Here is a 13,383-nt window from a genome sequence, read left to right on the forward strand (position 1 = left end):
GGCGTTGACGTTTGCAGGTCGGGCCGCCTCCGCGCCGGCCGCCGACGCGTGGGTTTTGTAATCAAAGTGTGAGGCTCGGAAAGGGCGGTGCCACAGCCCCCGGCTCCGGCGTGGGAGGGCTTCCCAGGCATTTAAACAAAGAAACTAGTTGGGGCCGGGCGCCCAAAGTCCTTATTTGGGTGTTGTGGCCAAGCCCGTGGTCACCTTGGGGTGAAGCAGGTTTCCCGAACACCATCCGGGGGTGCAGCTCGGCGAGAGTGCGCTCGGGGCAGTGGCAGACGTGGGGACTGTGATTGTGGGAAGTGTCCTTTGATTGACAGCAGGGTATTTAAATACAGCCCCCCCTCCCCTAATTTTACAGAAACACTACACGGCCAGGCCAGGTGCCTTTGTCTCCCTCTGCTGGTCTGGGGAGGGAGAGCGGCCACATTCCAGGGTGCTGCCGGTGCGGTGTTGACTTCCCAGCTAAGGCTTGTTCTTACTTCGTTAGTTTCCAGGTGGGACGAGTGACAAAAAGAAAAAGAATAAACTGCCACTTTCTGAGAGGACAGCCCCCTCACTTAGTAGATCTCTTTGGATTACTTCAAACTGACAATTTTCTGCATTTAGTTTATGCATAAAAATTAAATCTTGCCATTGCTCTGTGTACATCCTCTGTTCCCATAGCATGCTGTAGACATCTGGATTAGACGTTATGGACAACTTTCATTTACACGTTGAATAAAACAAAATCAGAATCTCTGCTGATTGTGTGCTTATTGTTTTTGAAGTACTTTTTTTTTTTTTTTTTTTTAAAGGAAGTTGAGGCATTTTAAGCTGCATAAAATGTTTGCCCCGTTGTGCAGTGTAGACATTTATGGTAGACTAATACATTTTAGATTAGAATTTTATCTTAATTTATGTAACTGACATGATAACTGGAACACTTTAGATCTTTTATGGAGAATTTTGTGGTACATTAAATATAAATTCGTAAACAAGTTGAAGAGGAAATAAAGAGGGTGTGTGTAGAGGAGGTGAGGAGTCCCGGTGGCATTGTGCTTAAAGCACTCAGCTGCCAACCTAAAGGCAGATGATCCTAACCTGTCAGTTGCTCTGCAGGAGAAAGATGAGGCAGTTCCCCTCCTTAAAGATTACAGCCTTGGAAACCCTATGAGGCAGTTTTGCTTTGCCCTCTAGGGTCGCTGTGAGTCAGAATCAACTCTACAGCAGTGAGTTTGTTTGTTTGGTGGTGCAGTAGTTAAGTGCTTAGCTGCCACCCAAAGGTTGGCGGTTTGAACACGTGGGAGAAAGATATGGCAGTCAATTTCCATAAAGTTTTATAGCCTTGGAAACTCAATGGAGTAGTTCTCCTCTGCCCTACAAGGTCACTATGGTCAGAACAGACTTCACCTTGATGGGTCTGTGTTTTTTTTTTTTTTTTTGGTTTGGTGGCACAGTAGTTAAGCACTTGGCTGCCAACCAAAATGTCAGTGGTTCGAACCCACTAGCTGCTCTGGGAGAAAGATGTGGCAGTCTGCTTCCTTAAAGACTACAGCTTTGGAAACCCTATGGGGCAGGTCTGCTCTACTTTCTAGGGTCACTGGGAGTTGGAATAGACTCCACAGCAATGGGTTTGGGTGTTTATGGAGAACAGGGAGAGTGAGACCAGGAGTCTTTGCTTTGTCATTAAATTTGTGTGACTGCATATCCCTAATGCGACATGTCTGGGAAAGTGACTCTGAAATCTGCCTTGTGAGCGTAGGGTTTCTGACCGGCATTCTTGAGACTAATGTGATTCAGCCATCAAGGAAATTCAGCAACACTGCCCTGTCATGCAAAAGCAGTATCTTATTAACAAGTTTAGTGGTGTAGTGGTTAAAGCATTCAGCTGCTAACCAAAAGGTTGATGGTTTGAATCCACCAGCTGCTTTGCGGGAGAAAGATGGGGCAGGCTGCTTCCATAAAGATTGACAGCCTAGGAAACCCTATGGCACTAGTTCTGCTTTGCTCTATAGAGTTGCTGTGAGTTAGAAGAAACTCAACAGCAGCTAGTTTTTGTTATTAATTCTTAATGAAGCATTAGTCATTTGGAGTCTCTGTATTTTTAGGAGCTCTGGTGGTGTATTGCCTAAGGCACTTGACTGCTAACCAGAAGGCTGGTGTTTCAAACTCACCAGCCACTCCCCGGAAGGAAGGTTGAGCAATTGACTTCCATAGTGATACCGCCTCGGAAACTCAAGGAGGGGTTGCTATGAGTCGGGTCCGACTCAATGGCAAATAACAACAACAACAAGAACAACATATTTTCCAGGATCCCTTGTGGCCCAGTGGTTAAGCGCTTGACTGCTAACTAAAAGGTTGGTGGTTTGAACCCACCTAGGGTAGCTTAGTGCCTAAGGCACTTGACTGCTAACCAGAAGGCTGGCGGTTCAAACCCACCAGCCACTCCTCGGAAGGAAGATGGGGCAATCTACTTCCATAGTGATACTGCCTTGGAAACCCAAGGAGGGGTTGCTATGAGTCGGGCCTACTCGATGGCACATGACAACAACAAACAACAGGGGCTTTGCGGAAGAAAGATGTGGCAATCTGCTTCCGTGAAGACTGCAGCCTAGGAAACCCAAAGGGCAGCTGTTCTCTACCAGATGGGGTCGCTCTGGGTGGGAATTGCCTCAGCGGCACCCACCAACAGCCACGTATCTGTCCTGTGATCAGTATTTACTGTGATGTTTCTCATACCACGCAATGAGTGTTTTCTTGGACACAGCAAAATACTCCTCTCTTAACTATTGAACAAATGTCACTGGCACACGTGAGAACTAGCCTGTAAAGGACCAAGGTGTGTCTTTAATCCGCGCTCAGCTGCCCTTTGAGAGCCAGGGTGACCCTTTGCAGAAAGGGACAGGCGTCAGAGGTGGGATAGAGAACTGCCTTGACCTGGGTGATCTCCTGGTCGGCTCGTTTCTTCAGGTAGAAGAGTTTTGGAAGTCAGGACTCAGTGCATCTTGGTATACATTTGGGCTCACTCTGCCTGGACTTTCTGACATCTGGGATCTGAAGGCCTTGGCCCTCGTTTGTGCTGAGAGGGGAGGACGGGCCTTCTTCGTGCTTTGAGCCAGGCAGTAGGATGCTGGCATCAGCTTCATCCGGCTGGAGCCGGTTGGACTTTGGCTGCATCTTTGGTGTTCGGGTGTTCCCACTCCTCAGTCTGCTTAAGCCTTTGCGAGCGAGGCGGGAAAAAGGCGCTAGCCAGGGCACTGTGCGGGATGGATGGCCGAGGGCAGAGCACTGTGGGGCTAACAGGATTTGCCTAGGGAGGTTCCACCAGCCCAAAACTGAGTTCCTCCTCTCTGAGTTATTGGTGGAGACAGTGGTGGTCTTTCCCACCCTCTGCTCTCTAGGCTAGATGTCTTTCCAAAACCTTCATTGTCATAATTAAGTTGTATTACACAGTCCGTTACTTCCCCATTAGAATGTAAGGATTTTATTAATCTTAATACCATGTTCCTTTTGACTGATGAAAACAGTGTGTTACAGAAAAACTGGAAAGTACAGAAAAGTATAAAGACTATGAAAGTACCTGTGTCTTCCAGAGAATACCAGTATTTTAGTATTTGAGGGGTGTGTGTATATCTTTTTTTTTTTTAAAACAACACTGGAATTCATTTTATGCATTCATTTGTTTCCTAGCTGTTTTCATTCATGTTCAACAATAGCAACAGCACAAACCCGTTGCCATCAAGTCGATACCTCCTCAGAATGGCTCTACAGGACAGAGTAGAACTGCTTGTCCCTGTATCTAATGCTCTTTGCAAACCTTTTTAGTGGCTGCATAGTATTCAGTTTCACAGAAATGCAGTACATTTCAAATCAGCCCCTGCTGTTAGTGATTTAGCTTGTTTCCTGCCTTCCTATTTGATTGACAGCCTTCTGAACGAATGATTGTGGGCACCTCTACTTCCTTGGAGTACATGTAATGAGCTAGTGCAGGTAAGACACTTAGAAGAAGACTAATACACATGAGCCCTCAACAGGAAATGTCCTGGAGCTAGAATCACCAGTAAGGACGCAGCCACCCTTCTGCCAGATTGTCTTCCAGAACAGCCCAGCCCTCACCAGCCAGGCCCATCTCCTGGTTCCCTGCATCCCAACAACTTCAGCTGTTACCATTGGGTGCCTATGAGTTGATTGTGATGCACAGCGATCCCGCAGGGAGTAAAACTGCCCCGTAGGGTTTCCTAGGCTATAATCTTCATGGGGATGGGTTGCCACATCCTTTGTCCCACCAAGTAGCTAGTGGATTTGAACTACTGACTTTTCAGTTAGCAGTTGAGTGTTTAATCATTGAGCCACCAGCTCTTTAAGGTATTATTGACACCCTAAAAACAAAGACGAACAAAACAAAGCGCTGTTTGGAAGTCGGTGCAGCCAGAGTGTTCTGAGAAGCAGGGATGGCGAGACGTTGTCTCACACACTTTGGGTGTGTTTTCAGGAGGGACCGGTCTGGAGAAGGACATGGTGCTTGGAAGAAGGGCAGAAAAAGAGAGGAAAACCTCCACCGACACGGACTGACACAGTGACTGCAACGACGGACGGAAATACAGCAGGGACTGTGAGGAGGGCGCGGACCGGCGGTGTTTTATTCTGTTGTACGTCAGGTTGCTATGAGTCGGAGCCGACTCAACGGCACCTAACAGCAGCCACAGCAAACAAACAAACAAACAAATCTGCAGGGTGGTCCCACCGAGAGTCATAGCCAGGAATGTTTGTGGCAGCATGATTGCGTTACCCCAGAGGAGAGCGAGCGAATGCTGTCAGCAGTACGTGGGTTGCTTGGTGGTGAATTCATAAAATGGGATACTGCTCAGCAAGAGACAAGTGCGCCAACAACAGGGTGAATCTTACAGACACGAAGTGGGGCTGAAGAAGCCAGACACAGAGGAGCGTGTGTTGTTTGATCCCATTTGTATGAAGTTCAGGTGCAGGCAGAACAGTGGTAGAAGTCAGAAGGTGGAGGTGTTGACTAAGAGGAGGAGCAAGGAGCCTTCCGAGGGCAGAGCCTTACGCTGAGTGGAGGTAACACGGTGTACATGGACGGAACAATTTAACAAGCTGTGCGTACACTGAGGATTTTAAAGAACTTTTTATTTTAATGTTTGAAGTGACAAAAATTAGAAATGTGCCATTCGCTGGTTGGCATACAATATTATAACTTTAGTTTGTTTCTTGCTCTTGATTTTGATGGGCTTGCCCCTTGAGTTTTATCATTCTGCAGTGGTTTTTGACATGTTAAAACTTCCCCGCTCATTGTAGTGTGTGACGAATTTAAGAACTCGTGGCGGACTGTGTTGGTTTCTGTGGAGAGGACCACATAGCTTTCTCTGGTGAGCGGCTGCCACACAGGGTGTGCCAGTCACTCACTCCACACGGGCAGGAGAGTGCACGGCATGCCTGGCACCGTTCTTGGTGCTAGGAGTGCGGCAATGAGCAGTGCCAAGTCCCCGCTCCCTTGTGAGTTAGGCCTTGGTGGAGCCGACTGACAAGCCACCGCACGGCACAGGACAGTGCTGAGAGCGGAAGAGAAGTGGGCGGGGGCCAGCGAGGGATGGGGCTGATGCGACTTTTATAAGGGTGATTAGGGGAGGCCTTGAGAAAGAAATACTTGGGAGCACGTGTGCAGGGGAGCCTGACGGGTGTCCAGGCCAAAGGAAACACCAGGATCCAGTGCCAAGCTTGCCGCCTTGGGGAACAGCAGCGCCTGGCAGCGAGGTGAGGTCAGGCCACTGTGGGGCTTCAGTTTGGATTGTACTCTGACCGACGGTGTGTTCTGGACGGAGGAATGAGTGATCTGACTTAGCCTCGGAAGACCACCCTGGCTGCTGAACGCACCACACAGACTGGATCAGGGACACCAATGACAAGGTGGCTGTGACAGCCCTGGCGAGAGAGGCTGCTGCATTTCTGAGTTGGTCTGCTCGTGTACAGAAAACAAGCAAACAAACAACAACAACAACAACAAAAACAAACTCTCGATGTCACCAGGGCAGTTTGGACTCATAGCAGCCCCCATTGGGTTTCTGAGGTGGTAAATCTTTACGGAAGTAGATTGCCTCATCTTCCTTCCGCAGAGTGTTAGCAGGCAAATGCCTTAGGCACTGCGCTACCAGAGCTCCTTAAAGGTTGTCTTGTCAGGAGTGGGGGTTGAACCCATGCCTCCAGGGGAGACTGCGATCTGAACACCGCACCTTAGATTGCTGGTGGCGCTATCAGCATGGACAGGTTCCAAGGACCAGCTGTTACACAACATGGACATTATGTGAGGGGAACTATCCCCTGGGGCCCGGCAGCTGGACTAGGGCCACAATTGGCAGCTCTGGGACTTGGACAGCCAGCAGGGCCAGGGGTCATGATGGTTGGTGGGGGCTACTGCTTGTGCCCATGTCCCCACAGTTACCCCCTCTGCAGCCCCAGCCGCCTGCTATCTCCCACAGGCTGGGAGGACCCCATGGAAATGGGTGACCCTCCGCTGGGCTCAGAGGCTGGAGTCCAAGGCCGAGCCCTTGGAGACTAGCAGCTGTTTGGAAGAGGAGCTCAGTAACCCGGCCGCTGAGGAGGACGGTGGCCGGCTGCTCCTGCAGCCCTGAGGCCCCAAATCACCCCAGTGCCCTGCCCACCGGAGGACCTGCGCCCTCCAGCTGCTTGAGTGAGGGGCAGCGGCGCCTCCCTCGCTCGCCTCTGGGCCTCTCCAGCCACACATCTTTTTCACATAGAGTTGGAGCTGGCCCCTGTGTTGTGGTTGGGACCAGCAAGAGACCTTCTGGAGAGCTGGCTGCTTCAGCCACTAGCCGGACAGACACAGGTGGCTCTGTGGGCAGAGAGCTGGAGGCAAGGAGGACACTCAGGTTAATGTGCAAAACCGTCAGAGAGTGCCTTTTTCACCATTGTTATAAATGTGAGATGTCAGATAACGAGATGGACGATAAGTGAGGAATTTTACAGGTGGGGAATCTGAGCATTAGTGTTCAATGACTTTCCCAGGGTCACAAAGCTAGGTGTCGGTCCGGCAGGCTGACTCCAAGCCCCTTCTCGGCTGCAGCACCGTCCAGAAGAGCAGGAAAGTGGAGTTGTCTGTCACCTGTGGAAGCAGCCGTCAGGATGGCAGACGTCATACTGCACTGGGCAGATTTGCTGCCAAAGACCTCTTTGAAGTGTTAAAAAGCCAAGATAACCACTTTGAGGACTAGAGTGCACCCTGCCCAAGCGTAGTATTTTCATATGCGTGTGAAAGCTGCACAGCGAATAAAGAAGACCGAAGAAGAATCGCTGCCTTTGAATTGTGGTATTAGCAAAGAATATTGAAGATACCACGGACCGCCAGGAGAGTGAACAAATCTGTCTTGGAAGAAGTGCAGCTAGAATGTTTCTTAGAAGTGAGGATGGTGAGACTTCGTCTCATGTACCTTGGACACGTTACAAGGAGCGGCCAGTCCCTGGAGAAGGACGTCATGTCTGATAAAGTAGGGGGTCAGCCAAAAAGAGGAAGACCCTCAGTGAGATGGACTGGCACGGTGGCTGCACGAAGGGGCTCAAACTTAACGACGGCGCTGAGGCTGGCGCTGGACCGGGCCCTGTTGAGTTCAGGGTCGCGGCGGATGGGGTCCAGCTCTGCAGCACCTGGCAGCAGTGTGGAGGGCACGTGGCTGACAGACGGGATGGGCTTCCAGAGAGAGGCCTGTCCACATCTCCCTCTTCTGTTGCTCTTACTGCTTCTCATTAGTAAGTACGTGAAAACCGTCACTGCATTAGGAACAGAGGATGAGTTTTTTTTTAGAAGTTTTATAATTTAACTCTTTTCATCCTCATTATAATGAATTTCCTATCGGACTTTATTTTGCTTTTTATATTAATTTACGATTGTAGTTATTTTTAAATCTCATTTATAAACATTTCCTTTTAATGCTGAAGCCTTGTAGTGTTAGAACATACACTTGCTAGGGAACGCGGATCTTCCCATAAGAGAACAAAAAGCCCATTCATTAAGCTCATTTTCTTTCTTTGATATGTCAGTTGAATCATAGGAAAATATATGAGTATTTTCTTTGCTTATTTCACTTAGGAGCTTGGTACACATTTACTCAGTTTTGATACTTAACAAAACTCGGTGTGACGTGGACTCTTAGGCTGCTTGGAGGCATGAGACATGCTTCGCCCACAAAGCTTTGCTTTTCTCTCATCAGTGTGGTGCCGATTTCTGCTTGGGATACACTCATATCCTGTGTGGCTAGGTATGAAATTGGGCGTTTCTGTCATCCGACGGGATGAATGCCTGTATTTTGAAGATCTGAAGTGGTAGTGCAAGAATACAAGTCTAACGGGCCTTCAGGCAGGTTCTTATCAGTCGAGCTTTGGTTGGTTGGAGGGACTGCAGCTCCCAGATCGTTTGGAGAGTTTGAACAGCTGGCCAGAGCAGATCTTGCAGCTGCTGCTGAGTTCTGATTATTTGGAGAAGTTATATTTTATTACTATATGATTGTTACTTACTTTTCCATTGGTAACATTAGTAACAAAAGTGAGTCTCTTCCTTTTCCCAGCAGTAACATGGTAACCGTTTGCAAAAGTTTTGTGTTTCCATCCAGGAGAAAGGGGTACCTGCACCTCCTGGTTCTGACCTTGCTCTTTGTCATTTATTGAAACGTCTGGAGACGGAGGAGAGCGTTTGCAGTCAGCGTGTGCAGACACCTGATTCTTGTTGACGGCTGCAGACAGTCCCATGCTGTGGATCTGCCATCATTTCACTGGTCCCCTGTGCTGACGGTGAACGGACTCTGCTGCTAACGAAGCAAGAAGAGCCTGGAGTGTGCTTCTGAAGGATCAGCCGTTGAGAGCTCCGTGGAGCTTGGGCCGCCAGGCGTCAGGATGCACTTGGTTTGCTCTTTCCTGGTTCTGTTACGGAATCTGTGGCTGTTCTTCCCTCTCTCTCTTTTCTTGCTGCCTGCCAATGCTGCACTGAACATCTGCCCCTGTGTGCTTATCTTTATCTGTGGCAGGCACTTGGGAATGTATCCTTAGGACAAGTTCCTGCCTTTGTGCTCCTGGAAATCGCGTTTCATCACAGTCACAGTTTAAATGGACTGATGCTGGTCAAACACAAGGAGTGCAAGGGGCGGTGTCCTGCAGTCTGTGTTTGGTGAATGTGGACACAGCAGCTATGCAAATTGACTTTAAAATGCTACTTTACCAGGGTGGGAGCCACATCCATCCGATGTTTCCAGGACGTCAACAGCCAGCATTGGAGAACACACACCAGCCTTTGTCCAATGTCTGCTTGATTCCTTTGCCATTTGGAAATGATTTTTGTTCCTGAACACAAAATGCAGGAATTTCCTTTTGGACTTCCATTTGCCACCTAGTAATCCTAACAGTTTGACCTCGTGTGCGGTCAGTTACGAATGTGTGAAGGTTGGGGCACCTAACTTCCAGTAGCTTCATGTGTTCTGTGTGCACAAAGCGTTAGATGTATGCTGTACGGCGTGGACACTTAGAATTAATAAAGAGACTAAAGTGGCCTTGGAGATCGGCTGGCTGTCATGGAGATATTCCCACTGCCCAGTAACCCCAGAGACTATTAAAGAAAATCATGAAGAAGCGTGAGAAACGAAACCGCTTGGAATGTGCCCTGACGGACCCAGTGAGTGACAAAGCATGGGTAACAAGGCAGCCTTGAACCCGATGCTTCCTGGCAGAACTTCCTGTGGCAACCACGTAGGGGCTTTCTCTTGCAAAGGGTCACCCTTGGGATTCAGGTTTTTTGCCTCCTGTAGTCTCTCCTGTCCCCTGCTGTCCCCTGTGCTATGTGCAGAAACGCGGTCAGGCCTTTCAGCTTCTTCATGAAGGAGTGTTGGAGCTTCTACAGATCAAAGGAAGCCAGTCTGTGCACTTCATCCAGCTCCTCACAGGTCTGAGTCATGCTCCTGTCTTCCGCTTTCAGAGCTTTTTTGGGCTCCCTTTCTAAGTGCACGATTCTTTGAGTCACTTTCCTTTTTTGCTAGCCTGTCCTTATTTTCTGTGCATCAAAGGACCCACGTTCCCTACAGACCCACATGGTTACTGGGAGAGCAGGGGGCCTTCTCTATGGTTCGGGGCCGTCTCCTCCCGTCTGCTTTTCAGACACAGCTCTCTTCTCACTGTTCCTTCCTGTGGGCACAGCCTGTGGTGCTTGTGTTAGGTGCTGTCGAGTTGGCCCCAGCTCACGGGGACCCCATGCACAACAGAGCCCAATGCTGACTGCTTCTGATTGGGCCGTTGTGATCCACAGGATTGGCTGATTCTCAGTAGATTGCCAGGCCTTTCCTCCTAGTCTGTTTCAGTCGGGAAGTTCTGCTGACACCTGTTCAGTGTGATAACAACACGCAGACCTCCGCTGATAGGTGGCCGGGGGCTGCGTGCGAGGGGCTCTGGCCGAGAATCCTCCCTGGGCCCCTGCGTGGAAGGCAGTCATTCCCCCACTGAGCTACCACTGCGCCCTCTGGCCTGTGGTCAAAGACCAAAAGCCCAACCCCCTGCCATCAAGTGGATCCCAACTCATCACGACCCGTAGGATGGAGTGGAACTGTCCCCCAGGGTTTCCAAGGCTGTCAGCCTTCATGGAAGCAGACTGCCACATTTTCCTCCCACAGGACGGCTGGTGGGTTCAAACCACTGACCTCTCGGTTAATAGCTGAGTGCTTTAACCACTGCACCATCAGGACTCCTCCAGCCTGTGATGAGAGTCCAGACGCTCTCATTGGAACTTGCTTTCTCAGTTTCTTGTTTTTTGAACCTCTTGGAATTGATTCTCCTCTGACAGCTCCAGAGCCCCCCTCTTTCCCCCAAGAGCCCCTTGTTGGGACTGTCCCTCCCTTTCTGAGTGTCACCTCATGGACCCCGGGGGGTCTGGACACTTACCTCCTGCCAGGCCTGAGGGCCTGGTTCTCTGTGGGAGCCTTGGCTCTGCCCTCAGGCTGCCCAGTGACCGAGTCACCCAGCTCCGGGTGCTCCGGGAGTCTCCTTTGTTTGGACGGAGGAGGCTGTGCCCTGAGCTCTTGAGACTCAGCCGTCAGGTGTGCCCTGAGCTTTTGAGACTCAGCCGTCAGGTGATGGAGCACGTGGTGACTCCTTCCTTTCAACCCATCAGTGAATTTTGAACTTCAGGTTCTTACCACCCACCATCACAATTCCCATTGCGTCTGTGTGCAACTTGTGATATTTATTTAATAGTTTCCTTGAAAACGACTTTAAATGGACTTTTGTTTTCAAGTTTTGACCTAAACACAAGTATCTGTGAATCATGTTTGTGAAGCTGGATGTCTGTTTTACACTGTAAGAAAAGGCATAGTTATTGAAATAAAGGAGGTTTGTCACCTACAGTGTGGGCCTGCGCGTTTGTCAGAGGGTGAAGGTGATTGACGGAAGGCTGTTGATGGCCACGGGGAGACCCAGGCCCTGGGACTGGAGGTAAAGGGCTGCAGAGCTGAGCCGGGTGGGACTGACCCTGCCAAGCACACTTGGTCCCGTGGGCAGGGCCAGCTCCTCTGGCCGTCAGGGTCCCATAGAGGTGTCGTGCTGCCTGGAGGACGTAGGCCCAGCCATGCTCACCGTGGGCATGGTGCTGGTCCTCTGATTGCTCTCTGTCTCACCGGTGACCTTACCTGTCCTGCAGGTGTGGCTGACTGCTGACAACCTAGCACATGCCTCAGGACTTAGGGCAGAATTGGGCGAATCAAAGGTGAGCTGCTCAGGTCTGTGGCTATTCCTCCAGGCCGGCGCCACTCTGCACTCTGTGGGTCTTGAGTTAGGTCGATAAACAGGACCCAGGAGGCTTGTGTATGCAACCAGAGCGCAGCATGTCTGCCCGTCAGAACAGGACTCACTCTTGATACAATGACGCTCTTCTCCTTCCAGCCTGTTGGACCAGCACTTGGTTTGGCAGGACCAGCGCCACACACCTTGCATCCCACTGTTTGTGTGGGTCACACTTGGCAGAGCTGGCCTCAGTGGGGAGAGCCCTGTTTCCAGCTTGAACTTTCTGGAGATGTGATTTCAGGTCAGGAAACGGCTTGGTCTCACAGACCCGTGGTCTTTTTTGGTGGTGGGACTTGATCTCGAGGTGCAGCAGAATTCAACTCCTCTCATCTCCTCAAGGGCATTGTTGCAGCCGTTGCCCCTGTCTGTGCCGTCCGCTTTTCTCTTTAGCGCACAGGTAATACGGGTCCTCCATTAAACAGACTCCTGACTGCACGTCCCTGCAGCTGCAGCCCGTTTCTCTTCTCCCTTTAATAATAAAATTCACTGAAAGAGTTGTCTGTATTGCTGTCATCTGTTCTTTTTTGCTGTTTTTAATTGAGGTCCTGTTTGCTCTGGGACCCAGTCCAGTCAGGTTTTCATCTCTGCCACTCTTTTGAACCAGCCTTTGTCAAAGCCCCCAGCGGGCTTCACGCGCTAAACCCATTGGTCAGTTCTCAGCTTACTGCACCCGCGAGCATCGTTTGACCCGGTTGATGGGTTCACTTGGTTTCTAGGCCTTCTCCAGGCTGGGTCTCCTTCTGCTGTCCTGGCCTCCTTCTCAGCCTCAGTGCAAGTCCCTGCTTTGCTCCTTTTCACTTTGGTCCTTTCACTGTGGTGTTGAACCCCAGGCTTCGTCTGATCACAGGGCCTCTCTCAACATGCACGGATCCCAAGTTTTTGTTCCCTAAACTCTGGTCTTGAGTATGTAATTGCTGGCTTCATTTATATTTATTATGGGAGCTCGGGTGGCATAGTACCTAAGGCATTTGACTGCTGACCAGAAGGCTGGTGGTTCAAACCCAGCAGCCACTCTTCGGAAGGAAGACTGGGCAATCTGCTTCTATAGAGATACCTCCTGGGAAACCCGAGGAGGGGTTGCTTTGAGTCGGAATCCACTCGAAGGCAGTGAGTTTGGTTTGTTTTTTTTCTGTGCAAAACAAATGCACTCATAGTACTTACCTGTATGTACATATTGTGGTTCAGTATGTATCCCAGACAGGATGATGGGATAAAGGATGAACGAAAAGTGGGAACACAGTGAGTAATGAGATGGGCAGATGTGTGATCAAAGACTGAGCAGGTCAAGTGTACACAGGATAGTTTGTCTACACTGGACTTTCACCTGCATCCTTTGCTCTGAAGGTTCCCCACCCACATCTCCTAGCTGTGTGTGCACCTGTGCGTGCATAAATCAGCTCCTTCCTGCTAGAAGCATCCGAGGCTTGGCCTAGAGGCATTCTCTGGCTTCAGGAGCTAAGCAGCTGGGATAACCCTCCTGGGATAGGCCTTCCACCCTTTAGGTGGGAGCCAGTGGTTCGCTGGCTTCCTTGTCCCGCGTGGGACCGCCGGCAGCCCGCT

General features: G+C 50.1%; 1 protein-coding gene across 1 annotated transcript in view; it reads left to right on the forward strand.

Annotated features, from left to right (window-relative positions):
* Positions 1-6,954: 6,954 nt before the first annotated feature.
* KDM7A (lysine demethylase 7A) overlaps positions 6,955-13,383 on the forward strand; it is a 66,685-nt gene continuing 60,256 nt past the window's right edge. Inside the window, exons 1-3 of the mRNA XM_007952786.1 lie at positions 6,955-6,965; positions 10,982-11,114; positions 11,681-11,746. Coding sequence (XP_007950977.1) covers positions 6,955-6,965; positions 10,982-11,114; positions 11,681-11,746 — 210 coding nt within the window. The remainder of the gene's footprint in view (positions 6,966-10,981; positions 11,115-11,680; positions 11,747-13,383) is intronic.

This window comes from Orycteropus afer, unplaced genomic scaffold, assembly GCF_000298275.1.
Source record: "Orycteropus afer afer isolate SDZICR_OR568_19922 unplaced genomic scaffold, OryAfe1.0 scaffold00358, whole genome shotgun sequence".
Taxonomy (NCBI): Eukaryota; Metazoa; Chordata; class Mammalia; order Tubulidentata; family Orycteropodidae; genus Orycteropus; species Orycteropus afer.